Genomic DNA, 24823 nt, shown 5'->3' with positions numbered 1-24823 from the left:
GGGCTTTGGGCAGCCCCTATACCTCCGGACCCTGCACCCCCAGCCAGGCACTTCCCCTCCCGGGCTCCGGCGGCGCAGGGTCCAGAGGCACGGGGGCTGCCCGAAGCCGGTAGCGCTCGGGCAGCCCGGCTCTTAAACAGAGCCAAAGAGGAGCAGAGCCTCCAGCCGCGGTGGCTCTGCTTCTCCCCGACTCTTCGGCTCTGTTTAAGAGCCGGGCTGCCCGAGCGCTACCGGCTTCGGGCAGCCCCCATGCCTCCGGACCCTGCGCCGCTGGAGCCCGGGAGGGGAAGTGCCCGGCTGGCGACTGGGGTCTGGAGGCAAGGGGGCTGCCTGAAGCCCATAGCGCACGGGCAGCTCGGCTCTTAAACAGAGCCGAAGAGTCACGGGAGGAGCAGAGCCGCCATTTTCCTGGACATGTTCGGCTTTTTGGCAATTCCCCCCGGACAGGGGTTTGACTGCCGAAAAGCTGGACATGTCTGGGAAAAAGAGGACGTATGGTAACCCTAAGCTGGATGCACAGGGGAGACATTTCCTCATTCTTACAGTCCTGCTGGTAACTGGGATGCAGCAGGGGCCTGGGAGTTGGACGCCGATTCCCACTGGCTGGAATCCCTCAATCCACCCTGACTTGGTACAGCGCTTGGAACCCTGGGATACCTACCCAGGGTGCAATGCAAGCAAAACTGGTAAAGTTGCCCAGCACTTCCCTTTACAAGCCTTGTGTTCAATTGCTTATAACTTTGCTGCACATCATCCATTTGGGCTGAAACTTTCCACACTGTGTGTCCGCCTCAGGTTGAATATTTGGGAGAAATTTCAGGCAAAACGGTTCAGCCGTTTCCAAAAATGAGGCTAAGGGCAAGCACCTTATTTTGCTCAAGCTAAAATGTTATGACCCTTTCTTTGAGAAGCACTAGCCCGTGTTTCAGAGCAGGGATTCAAAACTGGGTGAGGGCATAGCCTGTGTCTCAAGGCTGATGTGCTTTTATCCATCCCTGGGAAAATTTTGCCTAAATTTGGCCACATCATAAGCCTTTGAAAAATTGTGGTCTGCACATGCTCACTGGAGATGCTTTAGATTTTAGCTGCTAAGTTCTCCAAACATCCTGTGTGTGCACTCCAGCCTCGGGCTGAGCTACGCTTCCCCTGTGCTTGCAGCTCTGGGCAGCCTGTGCTGGACTCAGACCTGGGAGTGGAGAGCAGGCAGCCTCTCTCCTGTGCTCTCAGTGCCTCTCCGCTGGGCCCAGGCTGTGTGAAGAGAAACCCGCCTGATTCACATGTGGATGGACCCTGGGGCTGAGAACCAATCTGAAGGAGGAGGGCAGATGGGTGCTTATGTGTGGAGAGGGAGAAAGGGACAGGCACGAGGGTGGAAGGCATGCTGACTGGAGGCCAGGGTGAGGGGAGGAGACAGGGACAATAGAAGAAGGGGCAGACGGTGTCATGCTGAGGAATTGCTGGCAGTGGGGTGAGGAGGGTGAGAATATGCAACGGAGTCTGTGCCTGCTAAGACACTTCCCTCCAGGCCTGGAATGGGGCCAAGATCCTGAGTCCTACTATACAGTCAGCAACTAGCTTTGAAACCCACCTGCAAAGCATCTCCTGGCCCTCCGGTGCTAGGCTATAGAGACGATGACAACCTACTACTGCAGTCAGTTACTCTGGTAAGCTCAAGTGGCAGAGGGCTGGGTGGTGGAGCTAAAGGCTCCAACCGTGCTGGGTGTTAGTAGATGCCACAGCATGGAATTTGTTTTTGCAGTTTGCTTTTTAAAAAGGGGCCCTGTGCAGCAATTGCTGTGAGGGGCAGGGTGGTGAGCACCTCCTGCTGCACTGGTTGCTCTAAGAAATGGGGGAGGGAAGTGTCAGAGTCTGAGGTTTAATCCCCTCCCTCCTGGGCAGCAGGATTCTGTGTAGCTGCTTCCCCACACCAACCTAGCGGCCAGGGTAGAGGGGCTGGCATTAAGTGATCAGAACCAGCACCACACCATGTTGGTGGAATAGTGCACCTGATTGTCCCTTGCCAGCCCTTGTATGGCTGCAGAGAAGCTTCCAGAGGTGCCTTGAGCCACAACAGCTGCTTGTACAATGGCCAACAGCCTCACGGTGTGGTGTCCCCCTCTCCAATCATCTCAGTGATGTGTTAACTCTGAAACCTACCGATGGCTGTTGGACATTCACAGGTGGTCCAAGTAGGACAGCTGCACAATGCTCAGTGAGCCAATCTACTATACTGGCCATTCAACTTTCCAGCCGTTAACTCTGAAACCTACTGTTGAGAGTGCAAGTGGTAAACAGGACTTGGGCTGCAGGGGGCTGTAAGATGACCAGCTCAACCTCCTCACCTTGTTTACATCACGGGAGGGGGAGGGGTTTGAGTCTGAAACTGACCAATAATGACTTGGCCATCATTAACTACCTCACACTGAATCACATTCACTGACACGGCCTCGATTGTGTCAAGGGCAAACTGACCCAAATACAAGGTCACTTCCAGCCTTGACTCACCCTTGCCATATCTAGCACCTACAGGCCCTGCTGCAACCACCTTCAGCTCAGTTTTTCCCCACCCCTGCTGCCGTTGCTGATTCATGGAGCATTTAACAGCTAATGCTGAGACCCCCCCCCCGCATGCAGCATCAGCTCAATGGGGTGTATTAGAATCAAGTGCCCACCACAGCCCCAAAGGGCCATGGCCCAGCCTGTGCTAAAGGAGAGCAGCTGAAGGAACAGACCTGCTCCCAACAGATGCAAGGTAACAGAAGGATGCATCAAGGGAGGGCTGAATAGGCCTGGCAGAGCTGAACGGGCTATGGCTCCGAGGGCACCAGGCTAATGTGCTGGCAGGGGGAAGCAGCTGGGGGACAAAGGGGGTGTCTACACTTGTCCCAGCCTGGGCTCAGCTCCCAGGGACTGGTTCGCTTAAGGCCGTGGTTCTCAACCAGGAGGACACCCCCCCCTTTGGGTACACACACATCTTCCAGGGGGTACATCAACTCATCTAGACATTGGCCTAGTTTTACAACAGGCTACATTGAAATGCACTAGCCAAGTCAGTACAAACTAACATTTCATACAATGACTTGTTTATACTGCTCTATATACTGATATGTGAGAACAATATTTATATTCCAGTCAGTTATTTTATAATTATATGGCAAAAATAAGAAAGCAATTTTTCAGTACTAGTGGCTGTGACACGTCTGATTTTGTGAGCACGTCATTTTTAAGTGAGATGAAACTTAGGGTACACAAAACAAATCAGCCTCCTGCAAGCGGTACTGGAGCCTGGAAAGGTGGAGAGACACTGATTTAGGGAGAAAGACACAGGGGCCTTTCCACACTGCTAGGCTGGGCTCTGATCCAGCCAGTTGTGAGAATTGAGCATTTGATTCAGGGTTCCCTCCCCACTCTGAACTCTAGGGTACAGACAAGGGAACCTGCACGAAAGACCCCCCCCCCAAGCTTATTTCTACCAGCTTAGGTTAAAAACTCCCCAAGGCACAAATTCTTCCTTGTACCTTGGATTAGGTAATGCTGCCACCACCATGTGATTAGACAAAACTCAGGGAAAGGACCACTTGAAGTTCCTACTCCCCCCTAATATCTCCCCAAGCCCTACACCCCCTTTCCTGGGGAGGCTTGAGAATAAACAAGATGAGCACAGACCAACCTTGGGTTTTTTTAGGGCACTAAAAAAACCCAATCAGATTCTTAAAAAAAACGAACTTTATTAGAAATTAAAAAGGTAAAAGAAGTGCCTCTGTGAAATTAGAATGGAAGATAATCTCACAGGGCAATCAGATTCAAAACACAGAGGGTTTCCCTCTGGGCAAAACTTTAAAGTTACAAAAAGAAAACCAGGAATACACCTTCCTCTCAGCACAGAGAAAATCACAAGCCAAAATAAAAGTAAGCTAACGCATTCCCTTGCTAGTACTTATTAATTCTAATGGAGTTGGATTGCTTGGTTTCTTGATCAGTCTCTGGCAAGCACACAGAACAGACAGAGAACAGACAAAAAAAAAAAAGCCCCCCCAATTTGAAAGTATCTTGTCCCCTTATTGGTCCTTTTGGTCAGGTGCCAGCCAGATTACCTGAGCTTCTTAACCCTTTACAGGTAAAAGGATTTTGTGCCTCTGGCCAGGAGGAATTTTATAGTACTGTATACAGGAAGGTTGTTACCCTTCCCTTTATATTTATGACAGAGCCCCCTGTGAGTAACAAGTTCATTAGTCGACACCATACCAACCCTGTGGACTGGAAAAGTTCTGAAAGGGCGGGAACCCCCCCCCCCCCCCCCCCCCGGCTTAGCCCAAACACACAGCCCTGGAATTCTAGTTAGAATTCTGGTTAGAAACAGCATTAAGCCAGAGCTCCATGACCCCATAACAGTGTGTCAGAAACTAGGTCAAAGGGGGGGGTTACAAAATGAGGGGGATGGGCTAGCTTCCCCCTCCCCCTACATTTCTTTTGAGGGTTCTTAAAGAGACTTAAAGGAGAACAATTAGCAACTGGAGTAGAATTGGCTACTGTCTGGCAGCCTCTCCTGGTGGCTTCTGGGACCCCGGGCCCATCTTCAGCCGAATGGACAGAAATGGCCTGAGCAGGGTGGGTCGAAGAGGGACACAGAGACCCCACTGCTTGCTGCAGTGAAAGCCCAACCCCGACCTGGGACATGACTTTATCCCCCCGCCACTCATCTGTCCTTTTCCTTCCTCAACTCTGCTGTGAGCCTACGACCAGAGAGGTGGTCTGAACCACCCGTGGCTGGCACAACTTTGCCAGGTCATGGAGCAGCTGATCAGCCCCCCGGGCTGGGCTCATGATTCTCTGTTGCAAGTGAGCAAGAGAAGCTGCATTGTCCCTCAGTGCTGTGCTTTCCTCTCCCCTCTGGTGAGTGATCAGCTCGGCCTGTCTCCCAGCAAATGGGATGGGAGCTCAGCTAAACTCCTCCAGCCTTGCTCCTATATCAGGGCCCACTCTCTCCTGCTCAAGGGAAAGGGATGCCGTTCACACGACAGCCTTAGTGGAAGTGTAAAGAGTCAAGATTTTGTCTGGTTTTCCTCCTCCACTGTATCTTTAGTCAAAAGGCTGGTTAATGGTGCGAGTGCCAAATTCGGTACCCCGTTCAACATGGTTTAGACTTTCCCTCTCCACAGCAGTAACACAGATGGGTCCATCCCATGGTCAACCATTGGCCCCATGTGTGTCACAAGTTGTGGGGGCTCAGCCCAGCCTCCAGCAGGGCAGGTACCCTGATCCCAACGCCCCCTCCCCACCGGCTATGTTGGTAGAAGTGGCCCCAGCTCCTCTCTGCCCCCTTGAAGGAGTGAGTGGGCCGGACAGACACCCCTCCGCCCCCAACCTTTCCGGCCATGATGAATCCCCACCCCCTGCACAATCAAAGCCACTACCAGCCACTTTTTCCCTTCATGTTTTAATTGAATCCTGTCAAACAGAAGCAGAACGAGGCTCGATGCATCCTCAGAGCAGCTGGCGTGGGGGTGAGGGGGAGAAAAGTCCAGCAATGGGGCACAGGACCCTCCCCACCTGGCCCAGAATAGACCATTCTAATACAAACTCCCCCCCCCCTTCATATAAATAACCTTTGGCCCTTCCCAGAAAGGAAGCAAGTGGCAAAAAACCCACCCCACCTTCACAGGTTTAGCCCCACCCCGTCATTATAGCCATGCCTCCTCCGCTATCCAGCTGCACAAAAGTCCTGCTGCAAAGGGGCAGGTGGGTGAATGGGGAGTCCATGATGGGGGGGAGCTTTGGGAGGTCCCGCCCCTGCCTCACTCGTGGGGCCAGTTGATGATGACCTCGCCCAGGGCCTCCAGCAACTCGCGCTTGTAGTCATCAAAGTTGCCGTCAATCTGCTCGACGCTCTGCTCCTCCACCACCCACAGCTGGCAATTGGTCTCCGTGATCAGCCAGGAGTCGTGGCTCACAATGATGACGGCTGCAAGGGGAAGGGAGGGTTAGAGGAGCAGAGGGATCCCTCATTCCAAGGGGTGGGGGATACCTTCACACATATGCTCCTCCCCCCCCATCTGTGGGACGGTATCACCCAGGAAAATGCATGCTGGGTAGTTTGTGCAGGCCCTTTTGTGGGGTGGTGTCACTCGGTGAGGGGCATTATAGGAAGTGGTTTTTATCCCTAAATAACCAACTTCCTCCCCTTGGAACAGACCAATGGGGCCCATCCAGCCTCGTATTCCCTCCCTTCCCCCCGGAGCAGACCAATAGACCCATCCTGCTCAAAATTCCCACCCCAGTCCCGAACCAGATCAACAGACCACTCTAGTCCAAATTCCCTCCCCCACTCTTGGACCAGACCAATGGGCCATTCCAGCCTGGAATTCCACCCCCCACCCCAGCACCAATTGGCCCTTCTGGCCCAGAATTCCCTCCCCACCACTGCAATGGACTATTCCAACCCGGAATGCCCTTCCCCCTGACCTGGACCAAACTAATGGGTTGTTCCAGCCTGGAATTCCCTCCCCACCAGGCCAATGGGCCCATCCAGCCCAGTCCAAGCGCTCACTGGCATCACTCACCCCCTTTGTACTCATTGATGGTGTCAGCCAGGGTGTCGATGGACTTGATGTCCAGGTTATTGGTAGGTTCGTCCTGGGGAAGAGACAATGGGCTGAGATGGCGAAGGGGCAGATCCCAGAGAGAACCCAGGAGTCCTGGCTACCCTGCTCTAACCCACTGCACCACACACCCCACCCAGGGCTGGAGATAGAACCCAGGAGCCCTGGCTCCCAGACCCACCCCGCACTCTAACCCACTGGGCCTGGTGCTCGCCAGGGCCCTGTCCCACCCCTCACCCCAGAGACACTCACCAGAATGAGGACATCAGGCTGCCTGCAGATCAGCTCAGCAAACACCACGCGAGCCTTCTGGCCTCCTAGGGGGAAGGGAGAAGTGGGGCAGGGAGAGGGATGAGACGGGGAACCCCTTCCCCACTTGTCTGCATCATCCCCCACCCCGGACAGCCAAGCCCTTCCCACCTCCAACTTAAGCTGCTGGGTGCCCTCCCCCAACCCGTGCCCCCCACCTCCCCTGAGTGCCCCCCACTTCTCCAGACCCTGCCACTTACTCTGTATACTCAACCCTAAGCCTTCCCTAGAGCCCGCTCCAAGGCCCCCACTCCCGAGGCTCCGCCCCCGGTACCGGAGAGCTTGCAGATCTGGATGGTGTGAGCATGGATCTCGAGGCCAAAGCACCCCAAGCACTTGCGGGCATCCTGGTAGGGCAGGTTGAAGTCGCGCTGCAGGTACTCGGTCGCCGTCTTCTGCATGTTCAGCTGGTCGGCGTATTGCTGGTTAAAGAAGCTGATTTTCTACGGGGAGAGAGAAAGGGGCAGAGTCACCACCAAAAGCAGTGCCCCCTGGCTGCTGTTTCCCCCTCCCTGTCACACCCTGGCTCTGCTGGTGCCCCTCAATTGAATCCTGCAGTCCCCTGCTATCCCAGCCCTGGGCTCCCCCTCCCCCCACCCAGCTTGCCAGTGCCCCCAATCCCAACCTGCAGCCCCCCTGTTATCCCAGCCCTGTGCTCCCCCCCAGCTCTGCAGGTGCCCCCCTATCCTGACCCATAGTTCCATTATCCCAGCCCCGGGCTGCCCCCTGCTCTGCCAGTGCCCCCCTGGACCGGACCGGCTTACTTTCACCTCTCCCAGTGGTCTAAACTATTTTGCCACCCCCACATCTGCTTTCTCTCCTTTTCCTTCTCTCTCTCCCCTACAAATCTGGCCCAGCCAGCTGAGACAACCAGATGTTTTGCACCAGTGCCAGTAGCCTGTGACCAGAGAGGCAGGTTAGAGCAAGGCCTTAGCCAGCTGGATGTGGAGAGAAGTTTGCCACGGACAGGCTTGTTGCCGGCACAGAGTGCCCGAGGACAGCAACAGCAGGGTTCGTTGCCCGGTGTGCGTCGCGCCAATGAGCACACCAGGGTGGAGAAGCAATCAAAGTTTATTTGAGATCTCAAAGCGGTGCAAGGAGACTGGCACGTCTCAGATCAAGCACACCAACATAAGCAGTTTTTCTCTTTTTATACTTTACTTTAGCTAAGCTCTTCCCTTCCCCCCCATTCCCCCCTCTCCCCCTCCCTTTCCTTGTAGTAGTTACATTAAGCAGGTAGCAATTACATTTAAGCAGTTAAGTCATCTTGGCGGCTATAAGTCTAGCTCGTTAGTACCTTTTCTTTGAATTGTTATCTCGTCCCTTTAGCCAGAAACATGCAGGCCTCATTATTACCGCTTGGTACCAGTATGAGCGGTGTTGCAACAGATACCTGGCTGTTACACATTCCGATTTCTGCCTCTGGCTTTTGAGGTCGATTAGAGTTTAAACATGGAGGGACTTTGGTTCATTTAGGCTTAGTGCAGGAAGGCTTCATCGACACTCGTGGTCTTCCACCCTCCCGAGTTACCTAGGGTTATGCCTAGTGACACCAACAGGCTGATCAGCCAGCGGCCCATGCCTGGGTTTGTCCTGCAGGGAGCCTGCAAGCGAGACTGAATGCTGACAGGAGAAGTTTCTACAGAGCATTGGGAGAAGCTGCCCGCGCCCAAGGATGGTGGGGTCTCCAGGGAGGCGGGGTCTGCGGCAGGGGGCTGCAGCGTGATGGGTTTATCGCTAGGACCCAGGAGCAGCTGGGATGCGGCTGGGAGCAATCGCTGGGGTCAGTCTCGGTGTAGTGTATTAAACTGCTCCGCGTAGCAATGTGCTACTGGTAGCAGTTACCAGATTGTAAGCAACTGCTATTGTAGTAAACTGCTACCTGATGTAGCAAATGCCTACCGATAGCAGTTTCTTGCACTGTAGTGTATGTGAAATTGCTACATGTAGAAATGTGCCACCTGTAGCAGTTATTTATACTTATAGATTGTAAGAAACAGCTTTTGTAAAAAGATACTACTTCCCTCATAGGTCATGTTTTCTAGACCTTAAATTTTCTTTTCTCTGGGCTCTCTCCAATTTCTCCACATCTTTCCTGAAATGCAGCGCCCAGAACTGGACACAATACTCCAGTTGAGGTCTAATCAGCGCAGAGTAGAGCGGATATCCCAGAGTGATGTTCTGGTTTTTTGCATAGATCCCTTTCCAGAGTACTCGTATTCAGCTTGTGGTCCAGATCCCTTTCCGCAGTGCTCCTTCCTAAGCAGTCGTTTCCCATTTTGTGTGTGTGCAGCTTGTTATCATTCACAAACTTTATAATTGTGCTCTGTATGCCATGATCTCAATCATTGATTCAGATTGGAGAACCCCATTCATTGTTCCCTTTCAGCCTGACTCAGCCCTTTCAGCCTGTGAATCACTGATAACTACTGTCGGAACTGTTTTCCAACTAGTTTTGCACCCATCTTATTTTAGCTCCATCTAGGTTGCATTTCCATAGTTTGTTTATGAGAAGGTCATGGGAGACAGTATCAAAAGCCTTACTAAAGGCAAGATAGACCGATCCTACAGATAGCATTTTCACACACACACGTTTAAGAAATTGCAATCTGTAGGGGTGTGCTACCTGTAACACTGCAATTGGATGAAGCTAATTCCTACAGATAGCAGTCTCACATATCTACGGTGTGAGAAACTGCTCTCTGCTTGAATTAGCTACATCAGATGGCCTTTTTAGCAAAGTAGGACCTGTCGCTGAGAGAGATTACACTGATCAGGCCTTTTGAGAATTTACCATGGAAATCCAGAAATTTTATAATTCAGGATTCTGAAGAAAAGTACAGGGAAATGAGAGCCAGGATTTCCACTAACTTGCTGTGTAACCTTTGGCAAGTTATATCACCTTGTGTGCCTCCAGTTTGTCCTCTCAGCTTTCCCCTGCCCTGTTAACTCAAGAGTAAATAGGCCAGCTACAATTCTGATTTCAGCAGCAGATCTTTTCACCCCTCTGGGTCTATCACCAGGTGTTAGATAGAAGTTGGTGTGCCTCCCACCTCTCGTTTGGTGTAGTGTACAAAAGAGATAGAGAAATGATTTTTGCAAACAAACATTCCATTTCTACATGGAAACTATTGACATGCTTGATAAATGGAAGTGTGTCAACAAATTATTTAAAAACAACTGTGTGGTAAGCAACACCTTTGAGAAACCATTCTCTGTCTTCCTCAGCCTCCGTAACCATGTCATCAAAATCACCTGGATGACCGCTTGAAACTCTTGACACTCCTCCTTTTCCATGTGTGTGACCTCCACTTGGCTGTTGTGAGGCTTGTTAGATACGTTGCCTCTCATTTCTCCTACCTCTGAGGTTTTCACAGTGTCATCCACAGCAGTTTCCTTTTCCATGTTTCTCTGTGATATGTTTTCCTCACCTAATTTTGGAGGCTCTTTAAATACTTTTAGTTGGGAGATATTGTACAACTTTGCTAAACCTTTCCCTAACTCGTTTTCTAATTTTACTCTTTTGTCCTCTACCGCGGCAGTTTTTTATGGTCCCACGTAGGTAGGTTGTAGCTGCCCTCCCTTTCTTGTTTTCCTTCTCGTATTCAGTAACATGACAGTGTCCCCAACCTTGAAAGTTATTTCCCCATGTTTACAAGTCTTAGTTTTGGCATACTGTATTTGTTGCTTTTCTTGTGCTTTTGAAATATTACTAATAACCAGTTTAGTTTCAGCATCACGTCTAGCTTCAATTTTCATGATGTACTCTTTGTAGTATTCTTCATCAAGTTCCTCAAAATCTGTTGGCTTTGAAAACAAATGGAGAAGGAGTTGTATTTGTAAAAAGAACAATCGCAGAATAACATATGCACCTGAAAGCTGAAGGACACTTACCGTGTAGTTGTCTGAGACTTGGTCTGGGAATCTTGCCTCAAAGCCATACAGTAGTCGATAGGGTGACAATTTGGTTGTCATGTTTGGTTTTGTTCTCAAAGAAAATACGTCACCAAGAAATTCATCCCAATTAGTCGCACTGTCATCAACCAACTTGCACAATGCTCTGTAAAAAATGGGGATGGATTATTTGTGAGGGAAGGGGAAAGGACTGTCTTTACTGAGAGAAATTGTATGCAATCGAAAAGGCGTAAAGAGGCCATCCTAGTGCAGTGGGATAATTCCTTTTACTTGAAATAAAAGACAAATTGAGTTTCAACGTACTAAACATTTGAAGCAATTTGTAGCTTCTGTCATAGTGCATTCTCCTTTCTATTCATACTGTAATTTTCCCTGCCCTAAAATTACCTTTTGATGGATTTGTTTGTGTTTTCAGTTAGTCCATTGGTTTGTGGATGGTATGAGTTGATGAAGCTACATTGTAGTCCCAATTTTTTGCACATCTCTAGGTTAGGCTGAAAGGAACAAACGTATGCCAAAAACTTTCCTTTGGACAGGCTTGGTGTGTAACCCTAACCCTAACCCTCTCCCCTGATACCGTACATGGCATGCTTTATATGTAAGATCACAATTATATGAAAATGAGGAACATGGGGTACACTCCCCCAAGCTATAGAATGTCACACATTCATTTTCTGATATAGCTGTAAAACTACTCTTAAAAGTTTTCTAAATACAGTAAATCACTGTTTAAAAATGTATAGTGTGTACCTTCTAGAAATGAAACTTATATCTAACTCTGAGTTGTGAAGAATATGTATTAAGGCTATAACAACCAACAAGAATGCACGTTTATCTAGAAAACCATGATTAAATCGAGTCTTCCTGACTAATGATTTAAATTATGATTTAAATCAATTTGATTTAAATCAAATCCACCATGGTTTAGGGCCAGTGTCACAGCCTTATGTACATGTTTATTACTCAAGAAATCTTAACTGACACTTTCGCTGTATGACAAGATGCTTAGTCGCCATCCTCAAAATACCCATTAGACAAACACTAGATAACAAACTCATTTTTGGAGAAGAGAGAACCAACCCTACATTCCTGTATTTTCAGGACTGTTTAAAAAACATTTGGCGAGTGGAATTTCATGGCTATTGCATGAAAAACCTTAATGAAAGTCTGAACATTTAAAAAGAAATCTTTATTAGTCCCTTTCCACTGCATAGTAGGTCATACAGTCTATTAATAAAAAAAAATGAATGCACACCAAACATTGAGAGTAGTGAAAAACATTATAAGTAGTATGTGAAATACTTAATTCCTTTGGAAAGCAAGCTCATAGTTAGAAAATCTACCATTGTGCGTTATACAGACTTCCACTTCTGTCACTGTTACACACACATAAGGAACAAAGAGGTATCACCACAAAAATTACACTCAGAAGTGTGGTACTCACATGTCACCTCATTGTACTCTCATTTAATTTTTGAGACATTTTCTTTAGCCTTTGTCTTCACCATTAAAACTTAACTTGTCTTGTGTTGTTTTCATTAGTTTTATTAGCAGTGAGAAAAAGGTCTATGCCTGCATAATGGGGACACAAGATATATTATACACACCTGGATTATTCTTCAGTGGTTGATAATGTCAGATCCTTCTTGTTCTCAGTATGCTGAGCTGAGCTGAAGTGTCTGTCTTCCCATCATCCAGATTGTTGGGACAGTCAGTTCTCACTGTTCAGTCTTTATACCTCAGGTGTTTCCGGTTGTTCTTGTAGGCGGTCATTGTCCACCTTTTCTTTCTTCCCCCCAATTTCTGGAAGGCTCTTGTGCTATGACCTGGGTCAAACAGCACCCACTGTGTAGAGGTATTTGATCTTGGTCAAGTAGTCCCCATTGTAGAGCACTATCGTTCAGAGGCACAGTTCCTGGGGTAATCGTTATGTCTTTGTGCATTCCTTCAGTAAGCCACTAACATTGACTGGCCTCATCCAACAGAGCACATTTGAAATACAGAGACATGGTCAATATTTCTTGCCTCAGATACAAATGTTACATGCATACAGGTTGGATAAACACAGTCAATAGGTCTTAAGTTTTGCAATGATACCCCCCATCAGCCATCTTGCATAAAGTATATATTAACTATGTCATATTCATATCATAAGCATATTTTCATAAAGAATGTAGAGTATAATGTCACACCCCACATGTAGGTTTGCTGATCTGCAAATAGTAAAGGAGCATGCACCTTTGGGTGCAAACGCTCATGACAATAATGCAGAGCCATGCAAGCTCCATGATTCTGTGTGAGATGGCAGGCAGTGAGGCGGGCCAGGCAGGTTTGTGGGTTTAGAAAAAAAGGTGTAAACATTATGTATACATATATGTATGGGATACATATAAAATTAGTGGATAGTTAACAACGCATTATAAGAAGTTGGATTCCATGGCCACATCCACCCCCGTCTGACCTGTTTGGTACCCAGCATACACTGCCAAACCAAAGCTTCCCAAAATACAGTGGGATATCTATTCATGGTGCACCTCACTCTGAATCTATACGAGTACTTCTGGTGAGTACTTTGACTGCTGAGGCAAGGAGTCCAGGAGGCATGCACACAAGTGACATAGTAACCGTAGTGACTCTATGCTGACATAACTTGAGCTAACCACACTTAAAGTGTAGATATGGCCTTAGGTATATTAAATATTTGGGACAAGAAACAGGAAAGTATGAGGGTAGACTAAGAATCATTCAGGTGTCTAGGCTCAAGGCATTGGAATTGGCCTTACTGCACCCTACAGGCCCAGGACCAAAGAGGCACATAAAAAAATAGATCATTTATTTATTAAAATGTCTTGACTCGAAGGTGTATAACTCATGATTTTAGAATTCTTGTGCTTGTGAAGGTATCTTGGGGTTGTAGATGTGTGTTCATTATATTTGAAAGGCAAAACTATGAATGGGTTGAACAAAGAATTAGATCAGTCCCTCAGGATAAGTACATTGGCTATTAGCCAAGATAATCAGGTATGCAGGCCCATGCTCTGCATGTCCCTAAACCGTCCTTTGACTGTCAGATACTGGGAGTGGACAATGGGATGGTTTACTGAGTCATTGCCTGGTCTGATCATTCCCTTAGAAGCACCTGGCATTGGCCACTGTCACAAGACAGGATACTAGATCAGGCGGACTATTGGTCTGTCCCACAATGGCTGTTCTAATTTTCTGCAAAAATTACAATAGATTTTTTTCCCAGGGAGAAAGACGTTATAGGAGATAGTATCCTGCCTTTATTGAATGTTTGAGAATCAAGTTGTACACAATGGCATGCGGAAAAACACTAGGGCTGGACTCAGAGGCAAAATAACAGTTGCAAAAATGCAATCCCCATTGGTGGATTGACTCAAAACAAAGTTTTGACACTAGGCCAGAAATTCAGTCAGCTCTAAAATGAGAAGAAAAAAATAAATTTAAAAATTCAGGGAATTCAGGGAATCCCAGCAGCAGATAAGACAACTTAGGAAACTGCTCAGAGACTCTATGCAGTCAGATACAGTGATAAGGGATTCTTTGTTTCTGAGGGGATATGTGTAAAATGTTTCAATGAATTAAGTCTCAGGGATTAGCTATACTGGCAAATTAAAGCGCTCTAACTTGCTGGCTCAGGGGTGTGAAAAATCACACACACACCCCCTCGAACGCAGCAAGTTTGAGCGCTTTAAAGCACTAGTGTGGACAGGCTCGGCTTCCAGTGCTCGGAGCTAATCCCCTCGTCGAGGTGGATTACCAGGAGCACTGGCACCCACGGCAGCGCTTTGAACTTTGTAGTGTAGACATAGCTTCAGAAGGTTAGATCAGACAAAGAGGAGCTGCATTGACTAGGCATTCGGATGCCTGTGCCTTTAAGAACCCAGCCCTGGGAAGCCGATGCTGAGAGGTGCTGTCTGTGAGAGGGGAAATAAAAAAGATGCTTTGCCCTCCACCATTTTTGCAAACACTGGTGTCTCAATCCCACTGGGGTAACTGCTATCCCCTTTGCCCCGCCTGTGCCAGGTTTTGCCCTCTGACACCCTCTGCCAGCGCCTCACCCGGAGCTTAACTCCTGCTCCTCCCCCTGCAGCCCTGATTTTGCCCTTTAGCCCCTCTCCTAATGCTGCCTCCAGCTCCTTGACCACCCAGACCAGTCAATTTCCACCCCCTGCTCAGACCCTGGCCACCCCCCTCCTCTGATTCGCCCCCTTTGACCCTTTTTAACCCCTGTAAATAGCAGTCAGCAGAATCTTATGGCTAGTAAGGGCAGGGTGAAGGGCAGTGGCTTCGGTAGATGCCGAAAGCTTATGCCCAAATAAATCTGTTAGTCTTTAAGGTGCCACCGGACTCCTTGTTTTTGTGGATACAGACTAACATGGCTACCCCCTGATACTTGACAGCATAACTGGGCAGTGGGCAACCATCTAAAGATCTGTGTCACTGCTAGCTGTTACCTTTTTCTTACACAATAAAAGCTGGCTGCCTCCCAGACTGCAGTCAGAGTGAGGTAGGGTATGTGGTGTAGAGTCCATAGCTTGGGGGAAACACCTGCAGCAGGGCTGGGCTTTGCACTGGGCCATGTGGAGTGCTGAGGGTAGAAGCGCAAGGTTGAAAGAAGTGAGCAGGATGGGGAATGTTGCAGAGGTGTTTCCCCCTCCCCCACAGCCTCAGCTCGCCGCGCTGCCAGAAAATGCCCTGGGTGGCAGGGCTGCGAGCTCCTGCCAGGCAGCATGGTGCAGAGCTGCCAGCCTGCCCCAGTGCTCTGGGCTGCGTGGCATGGCTGGCTCTGGCTGGACAGCACACTAATGGGAAGGGGAGCAGGGAGGTTGGATAGGGGGCAGAGAGCTCTGGGGGGACGGTCAGTGGGTGGGGGTGTGGATACGGGTCAGGGCTGTCAGTGGGCTGGGAACAGGGGGTTGCATAGGGGACAGTGGTCCGGGGGGGTAGTTAGGGGACTGGGAGCAGGGGTAGTTGGATGGGGTGGATGTCCTGGGGGGGTGGTCAGGGGACAGGGAGCAGAGGGGTTGGATGGGGCAGGAGTACAGGGGGGCAGGAAGCAGGGGGGATCGGATAGCGGGCGAGGGCCTGGCCCCAAACGGCCCTCCATACCATTTCTGAACCCTGATGTGGCCCTCAGGCCAAAATCTTTGCCCACCCCTGACCTCGGGAGAAGGAGGCCTAAGAGAAAGACAGCAGAGCATCCCTCGTGCCACCTCTTACTCAGAAGTGTCTGTTTGAAGAATTGAGTGTAGTCAGAGTAGAATAAACTTATTAATTTTACACAAATAAATAATATGTAAATATGTATGTAGAAATGTTTGATGACATAATTTGTTTGCAATATGTAATTCCTACTTAGGTCCTTCCCTCACATTAGCCTTAGGTCTCTCATAACCTTAATCCAGCTCTGTCTCTAGAAGCTGCCCCCGCTCTGCTGCTGAGAATGTTGCAGTCCCGGCAGGGGGATCAGGGAGATGCAGCAGGGGAGGAGGCAGAAAAGCAGCGAGATAGACCGGAGAACCCAAGGGGACTGTCTGTGACTCCATGTTCAGGCTGTTCTAGTGCTTGAGTGTTCTCACTTGATACTTAATAGGTGAAATCTAAATACAGGACACACAACCAGTGGGAGGTCTGTACCCTGGTTTATAACTGTTTGCCTGAGGTCGGTACTCACATTTGTGAGCTGCTGTACACAGCTTGAAGAGAGCTGAACCTGGGTCTCCCATGTGCCAGCTGAGTGCTCTCACCATGGGGCTAAATGTTATAAGGCAGGTGATAGCACCAAAACCACCCCCTCCTTCTCTCCCCCTCTCCTGTGGAGCGAGGCAGGTGCCTACCTCATTCCACTCAGAAACGCCTTAGGCGCCTGAGCCACCTGACATCAGGGGCTGGGTTCCCGTCTGTGGGTTGCTAAGCAGACATAGATGCCCCTCTGCAGCCCTGATTTAGGCACCTGTCTGTGAGAGGGGGCAGGGCTTAGGACACCCCTCCCCGCTTGTGGCCTCTCCCATTGGCTAGTTTAGATGGTTTCCCGCCTAGTGAGCTGGCTTTTGTGAATCGCACTGTAAGGTGCCTGTGATGCCCATGCATTGTCTAGGCAGTTTAGGCCCCTCATTCAGCTTTGCAGAGTTGCAGACGATGATTTTCTAGTTGCCTACAAATTAAGCCCTGTGATACTCAGCATTGCAACACCAAGTTATGGATTGCCCCCTGTGCAGCCAGTCTCCTCTCCGCAGAGCACAGCTGAGCAATTCCTGATTGACATGGGTGTGCACAGGACAGAGACAGAGACAGAGCACAGCCTGGAGAGTGACACATCACAGTAAAACCCAAACTCTCCTCCCAGGGGCGCAATATTTTCTGTGGAGGCTGGGGGGACACAACCAAGTCACAAAGGAAATCCCAGGACTCTGCCCCCAGCAACTACACCTGGGACAGCAAAGTGGAACAAACACAAAGAATTGGTTGTAATGTTTTATTTACAGTAAGTAACTAAAGGTGGTAAGTAAACAGAGCCGAGAAGGAGCCTTAATAACCACAGCATGGAAAGGAGATTCCCCAGCTACTGAGAACAGTTTTCTTAATGGCACTAAAATAGCACCAATGGCCAGGAATTAATATAGAGAATTAATGAGATACAGTTTCACTTTCAGTAACATGGTTTTTCCATCAATCTGCACCTCTTACCCATCCCCCATCCTGTGTGTGTGTTTGACCATTACAGTGTTACCAGTTGTCCTGACGTGACTTTGGCCCCTGCGGCAGGAGCTCTGGCTGGGAGACCCCAGTGAGATCTAATCCCACAGATCTGTACAAAACGCTCCCAGCTGCTGTTTCTCCCCAACCTCCCAAACCCTGATTGATTCATTCTGTGTCCCTGCCACCCCCACGTCTGCCTGTCCCCAGCCCGGCTGTTAGTTCTGCCCCCTGCCCAGCCCCCATCTCTGCCCCTCATGGTCCCTCTGGTCCTCCTGCAGCCCCAGGGGTTCTTCCCCCTCCCCCTCCCATCCCTGGGGCTGAAGGGAAGGGAAGGGGAGGGGCTTCCACAGGTGATAGAGATGAGGAGCCAGGGGCTGGGTAGATGGGAGTCCTCCACGGTCATAGAGACTGGGGTGTGTCAGGCTAGAGAGGCTGATTTCTGGTTCCCCCCTCTGCTGTGTGTCTCAGGGACACAGGCGGAGCCGGGATCTCCCCAGCACCCGGAGCCAGGGTCGGATTCTCTCCCCAGGGACGGAGCCCGGCGGGAAAGTGAAGATCGGGGCCTCGTCACCAGCATCGATAAATGTCACCTGCCCCCGGTCACAGTCCAGACAAACCCGGATCCTGCTGGGGGCCCGGCTCAGGGGCAGGGGGGTCACAGGGGAGGTCAGAGCCCGGAACTGACCCCCCCACCACTCCATAGCCCAGATCCCCCCCTCAGGGCTAAGGCTGATCCCTCCCTTCCTCCCCACAAACTCTCTGGCCACCCCCATAGCCCAGTATTGCCCATCCCCCACCTCCACCTCCCAGCAATGTCTCCCCGAGGTGAATCCCTCACAGCTCAGCACACAGGGCCAATAGTTAAATCTCTCAGGGTTGTTGGGCAGATCCTGCCATTTGTTTTCCCATCTCACGCTTTTCCGATCCTCAGACAGGACGAGGTTGGGATGAGCCGTGTCTGGATCCAGAGTCACATTCGCTGGGGAGAGAGAATCAGAGCATGAGGGGCAGAGCTCAGCCCTGGGGGAGGGTTTGATGGTGACAGTGACAGAATCTGCCCCAGCTGGGGAGTGACTCAGAGAATCTCCTTCCTCCAGAGAGTCACTCCCCTGGCAGAGACAGGTCAGTGACAGGGTGAAAGTATCAGGTGGACCAGGCCTGGGACTCACAATCTTTCCCCTCCTGCCCCCACCTCTCCCCGGGGAGGGGACTAGAGACTCTGGGAGCCCCAGCAGATGGTAAAACTCAGTGAACATTGACAGAGCTCCCCTCCCACTCCCACCTTAAATCTCTCTGTGTCCCAGCTGCCCCTGTGCTGGACTTTGCTATGGGGCCTCCTCAACACACCCGGCCTGCTCTGAAATGTCACAGATTGGACAGCAACAGGCCAAATGGTACCAGGATTGAACCTGCCCAGAATGTGACTGCTGAGCAGCAGTCGCAGCACAAAGTACATTATCCTGGGGCAGGGACTGAGGGGCTAAACAAAGGAAGCGGGTTCATGGTGGAAGCTACGAGTGTGAGGGGAGCCAGGACAGATGAAGGTTTTGTGGGGCCATGGGCCACAGCAAGTGAGGGCCCCTCCCCACCCCTTCTGCCTGCCGACCCCCCTCTCCCCACACTCCTGCTGGGGAATTACCCCGCACCCTGATGCCATTCCATGGCTGGAGTTCTGGGCGGATGGGGGAGTGGGGCAAGCCCCCGAGCCCTGACCCCACTCTCTGGCAGGAGCACTGGGCAGGCAGAGTGGGTTGGGGCACAAAGACGCCCATTTTTCCGGAGCCCCTGGGCACAGGCCCCATTGTCCCAGTGGCAGATCTGCCACTAGGGAGGAGGTACAGAATAGGTGGCTGGTGGAAAGAGAGAGAGGGTTATGCTAGTGATGGAGAGACTAAAGTGATGTCCTGTTTACCAGAGACAAGACTATGCTGGGGTCATGGTGGATGGAGAGAGGAGAAAACAGACAAGCTCACACAGGGCCGGCTTTAGCAAGAGCGGAGCACCGACTGGAGTTGCGGGGGTTGGGTCCGGCCTGGAGCCAGTCGGTGACCGGAGCCACGCCGCGGGGGCCGGGCCGGTCCCGAGCCGCGCCGTGCCGCGGGGGCCGGGCCGGTCCCGAGCTGAGCCGCGCCGCGCCAGGCCGCGGGGGCCGGGCCGGTCCCGAGCTGAGCTGCGCCGCGCCAGGCCGTGGGGGCCGGGCCGGTCCCAAGCTGAGCCGCGCCGCTGGGGCTGGGCCCGAGCCGAGCCAGACCCGAGCCGTGCCGCAGGGGCCGGGCCAGAGCCAAGCCGAGCCGCGGGGGCCGCAGCTGAGCCGGGCCGGCGCGCTTGGCTGGAACCGGGGCCGGAGGGAGCTGCTCGGCCGGAGCTGGACTGGGCCGCGCCGCACCCCCCCGCTACCCCAGCTTACCTGGTGCTGCCTGCCTGCCCCTGCTTCTTTTCAGACTTTCCGCAAACCTCTGATTCGCGGGAAGTAGGGGAGTGGGAGGAGCAGGGGGCGGAGCGTTCAGGGAAGGGGAGGAGGGGGAAGTGAGCTGGGGGCGGGGTGGAGAGCTGCGGCGCGGGGCCCTCTTAGCGCGGGGCCCAATTCAGCTGAATCAGCTGGATCGGCCTAAAGCCGGCCCTGAGCTCACAGTGCTGATCATAGGAGCTTCCCAGATCTGTATAATGGAGCCAGGGGAGCCCCTGTCTGTGATCAAGGCTCTGTTCCTCTGCTTGAGACTGGAGCAAGGGTCTCACACAGACACAGTCCCTGATCACCCTGTCAGTGTGGGGTGACTGCAGAGCTCCTGGCTTTCTTCAGAGGGGAAAAGATGAAGAAAGAAACAAAGGGACACTGGAGATCGGACATCAGCGCAGGAAGATAGAACAAACTCCCCCTGGAGAAGTGGCTGTGGAGGTGCATGTCCCACTGGTTCTGTGCATTGGGTGGCAGCTGCTATCACACATCTCTGCAGGGTGCAGTGCACATGCGGGCCGTGAAGAGGCAGGAAGAGTAGATGCAATATGCTATAGATTTATTATGGTGTGGTAGGACATAGGCACAAACCCCACCTCACCTTGTGATGCGCCGTGAAATGAAGGGTGCTGGGGAGGTCTGCCCTGAACTATCGCCTCTACTCCCATATAGAAAGAAAAAGAAGCACATTGCCTCATCGGAACGAATATTTGGACATTGATAAAATATAATCTTTAATTACCTTCTTCTATAGGTGCCACGGATCTTCTCCACCCTAAAACCAGCCACATAATTAGAGAGGAGAGCTGATCTGAACATGTATTGCATGATTCAATATTGTACAAACTATTACACTGAGGGAAAAAGAAAGTTATAAGTTCATCACAACCTCCACTGGTCTGCATGAGTGTTTCTCTCCCAGGGTGGATCTTCACTGCAGAGTTAGCTCAGGATCTTATCTGGCTGTTGCCCCAACCTGTTTAATGCGCCAGCACAAAAAATCTGACTCAAGTTTGGTGGTGCTTTGCACCCAGGTTAGCTGGCAAGACTTTGGGTATAGGCTATAGCCCAGGTACCACTTTAATTCAGGTTGGTTACATACCCACTTTGCAGTGTGAAGGGAGGTTAATCATCTCAGGTGCTGATAGTCCACCAGTGCCTTCGCACAATTCCTCCTGGGCCATGTTTTTTTGGCAACTACCTACTCTACTACTGTATTGCTTATCAATTTTTGAAATTAGCTTTTGGTGTGAAATTCATCCAGTTTAGTCTTTCCCCACATTTTATAAAGTTACATTAACAAACAAACCCCCAAAGAATGATGATGATGATGATGATGATAATAATAAAAAAGCAAACAAACTAACTACAAATGTTTCCTATTGCAACAATTTTAAAATTTAAATTTAAAAGCAAACAACCCCACCACAATTAAACAAACAGCCACATGAGAGTCCAAACTGGTACAAAAAGTTTCTTTTCAGAGGAAGAATAATGATACTTACTTATCTCGTTATCTCGTTTCTCTGAAAATGAAAGAGAAATAAATGGTATTTTTTAGGCATTTCCCTTTTCTTATGTTTTATTTCTCTTGATCATCAATATGACAGAAAAGGCTGAGAGAAATCAACATCTTCTTCACGACATCAGACAAGAGGTCCAGTGGTCCCTTCTGATCTTAAACTCTGTGACTCTATTGCATCTCAGTTTTTCAAATTAGCTTTTGGTATGAAATCTCTCCACTTTAGTGGTTCCCCACATTTGATACAATTACACTAACCCTTCCACAAAAGAATAAGAATAAAAAGCAAGTAAACAAAAAAAGAGGTTTCATATTACAACAAAATTGTAGAAGTTAAATTTTACAGCGAACTCCACAATATTTAAACAAACTGCCACATGAAGATCCTATTACAAAAAAAAAAAAAAATCCTTTTCAGAGGATGGAGACTGACACTTACCAATTTCTATATCTCGTTTGCCTAAAAATTCAAACAGACAGACACAAAATGTTTGTTAGATGTTTTGCTTTTCTTAAGTTTTATTTCTCTTTATCATCACTATGACAGTTAAGACAGATTACTTCTATTCTTCAGGAAATCAGACAAGACCAGTGGTGCCAAAACTTTTCCCATCACTCCCCTCTTGAGTAATGGAATCTGTCTGTGCCCCCCCGCCCATTACTGCACAGTTGGCTCAGCAGTGGCTCTTGGGTTGAAGGCGGAGCTGGGTGCAGAACTGGGGATGGGGGAGGAGCTGGGGCTAGAGGCAGAGCTGGCCTGGGGGAGGAGAGGGAATTTGGTAGGAACTGGCCTGGGGGCGGAGCAAGGGGAGGACTGGAACTGTGGCAGGAGCCACAGCTTGATGGGGGGTTAGAGGGCGGAGCACAGCTGCAGATGGGATTGGATCTGGGCTCTGGGCAGAGCAGGGCTGGGTGGGGCTCCCTCCCCTCTCCCCATGGGGGCTGGCAGGGACCCTGCCTTGCACCTGCTCAGGGCCGGATTAAGAAAGGGGCTTTAGGGGCTGCAGCCCAGGGCCCCAGGCAAACGGGGGCCCCGCAAAAAGATCTCCAGACCACCAAAAGTGCAGATATTTTTGTGACGCCCCCTTAGCCCAGGGCCGTGGGCTGCAGCCACTAAAGTCCCTGCATTCCAGCCCAGCCTGGCATTGGCGGGGAGGTGATGTGCGCGTTGGCATGCCATTCTCCACTCCCACACTGGGCTGGAGCTGCGAGTGTTCGGAAGCTCAGTCCGCGCGCTTCCTTCACTTGCAGGCGCCGCCCCCACAGCTTGGATTGGCCAGGAATCACAGCCAATAGGAGCTGTGGGGGGGGCAGTGCCTGCATGCGATCACAGGACAGCGCACGGAGCCACCTGCCCCACCTCCCTGGGGCCTGCGCCTGCAAAAGGGAGCTTTCCTAGGTAAGCGCCCCAAACCACAGCCCCCCCCCCAACTCTGAGCCCCCTCCCATACCCTAACTCCCTCCCTGACCCCACACCCCCAACCTCCTGCCCTGAGCCCTCTCCCACACTCCAATCCCCTTGGCACCAGCCTGGAGCCCCCTCCTGCATCCGAAAGCCCTCATCCCCATCCATACCCCAGAGCCTACACCCCCAGTCAGAGCCCTCACCCTCTTCCACACCCACCCTCTGCCCCAATCCACCGCCACCTCCAGCACTCTGAATCACACATTTTTGGCTCTACCCCGGAGCCTAGGGGGCCCCACAAACTCTAATAGTCCTGGGCCCCCAGAAGATTTAATCTGGCCCTGCGCCCGCTTGAACATTCCTCCACATGCCCCAGGGGCCTGCCCCACAGTCTGCAGACCTCTGGACTAGAGGATCCAGTCATCCCTTCTGGTCTTAAACACTATGACTCTATAACTGTATTGCTTAGCAATTTTTCAAATTAACTTTTGGTGTGAAATTCATCCAGATTAGTCTTTCCCCACATTTTATAAAGCTATATTAAAGTTGACTCCCCACACACGTTACCAAAAGACTGATAATAATAACAAAGTAAGCAAACAAAAAAGGTTTCCTACTGTAGCAATTTTAAGTTAAATTTAAAATCAAACACCTCCACCACTGCTACAGAAACTCCCACATTAGAATCCAAACTGGTACGAAACGTTTTTTGTCATAGGAAGGATAATGACACTTACTTATTTCTTTATCTCGTTTGTCTAAAAATTAAAGAGAAATAAATTGATATCATTGTTAGGTGTTTCCCTTTCCTTGGGTTTTATTTCTCTTTATCATCAATAGGACAGTGAAGGGTGAGAGACATCAACCTCCTTTTCAGGACATCAGACAAGAGAATCCAGGGCTCTCTTCTGGTCTTAAACTTTGTGACTCTATTGCTTATCAGTTTTTCAAATGACATTTTGGTGTGAAATCTATCCGATTTAGCGCTTCCAATTACATTAAAGCCCACAAGAAAGAATAATAATAAAAAGCAAGTAAACAAACAAGGGGTTTCGTATTGCAACAAAATTGTAAATGTTAAATTTAATATTAAACAACTCCAAACCATTTCAACAAACTCTCACATGAAGATCCACTTACAAAAAAAAAAAAATCCTTGTCAGAGGAAGAATAATGACACTTACCAATTTCTATATCTCGTTTGCCTAAAAATTAAACAGAAATACCCAGATCGTTTGTTAGAAATAAAACAAGAAAAGGGAAACTCCTCTTTATCATCAATATGACAGTTAAGACTGAGAGATTATTTCTATTCAAACTCCTCTTACGGAGATCAGACTAGACCAGTGGTGCCCAAACTTTTCCTGTCACACCCCCCCTTACCAGTAATGGAGTCTGTCTCAGGCCCCCCTCCCTGCTCCATTACACAACAGTTGGCTGAGTCCAGGAGCTTGGGCTGAAAGCAGAGCTGGAGATAAGGGAGGAATTGGAAATAAAGGTGGAGCTGGGCTGGGGGTGGCGAGGGATTGAGGGCAGAGTTGGGGTGGAGAAAGGGCAGGCGGGGGAGTGGAGCTGCAATTGGGGTGGGAGCTGGGCTGGGGAAGAGCAGGGGGTGGAGTGGAGCTGCAGCTGGGGCCAGACCTGGGCTGGGGGTGGAGCAGGGGACCAAGCGAAGCTGGGATGGGATTGGAACTGGAGTTGGGGCAGAGAGGGGCTGGGTGGCACTATGTCCCCATGCCCCATGGCATCTTGCTAGTGCCCTGCCATGTACCCCCTCCCCCTAACATGCCTTCGTGCACTCCTAGCAGGGCATACCCCACAGCTTTTGGAACACTGGACAAAAGGATCCACTCATTCTTTCTGATCTTAAACTCTGTGATTCTATTATTATATTG

At 50.3% G+C, this 24823-nt stretch overlaps 1 protein-coding gene across 11 annotated transcripts in view; it reads right to left on the bottom strand.

Annotated features, from left to right (window-relative positions):
* Positions 1–24823, bottom strand: part of LOC101940198 (butyrophilin subfamily 1 member A1-like) — a 181211-nt gene that overhangs the window by 104973 nt on the left and 51415 nt on the right. Inside the window, exons 10-12 of one of the 11 annotated variants that reach the window (XM_065564703.1) lie at positions 21507–21527; positions 20744–20776; positions 17309–18525 (exon numbers count right to left, since the gene is read on the bottom strand). The exons of the other annotated variants lie outside the window; for them this stretch is intronic. Coding sequence (XP_065420775.1) covers positions 18011–18525; positions 20744–20776; positions 21507–21527 — 569 coding nt within the window. The 3' untranslated portion in view covers positions 17309–18010. Of the gene's footprint in view, positions 1–17308; positions 18526–20743; positions 20777–21506; positions 21528–24823 lie in introns of those variants that run through there. 11 annotated transcript variants of the gene reach the window in all.

The sequence above is a fragment of the Chrysemys picta genome, chromosome 12, assembly GCF_011386835.1.
Source record: "Chrysemys picta bellii isolate R12L10 chromosome 12, ASM1138683v2, whole genome shotgun sequence".
Lineage (NCBI taxonomy): Eukaryota > Metazoa > Chordata > Testudines > Emydidae > Chrysemys > Chrysemys picta.
The sequence above is the reverse complement of the archived record's forward strand: the minus strand, read 5'-3'. Positions and strand labels throughout refer to the sequence as shown.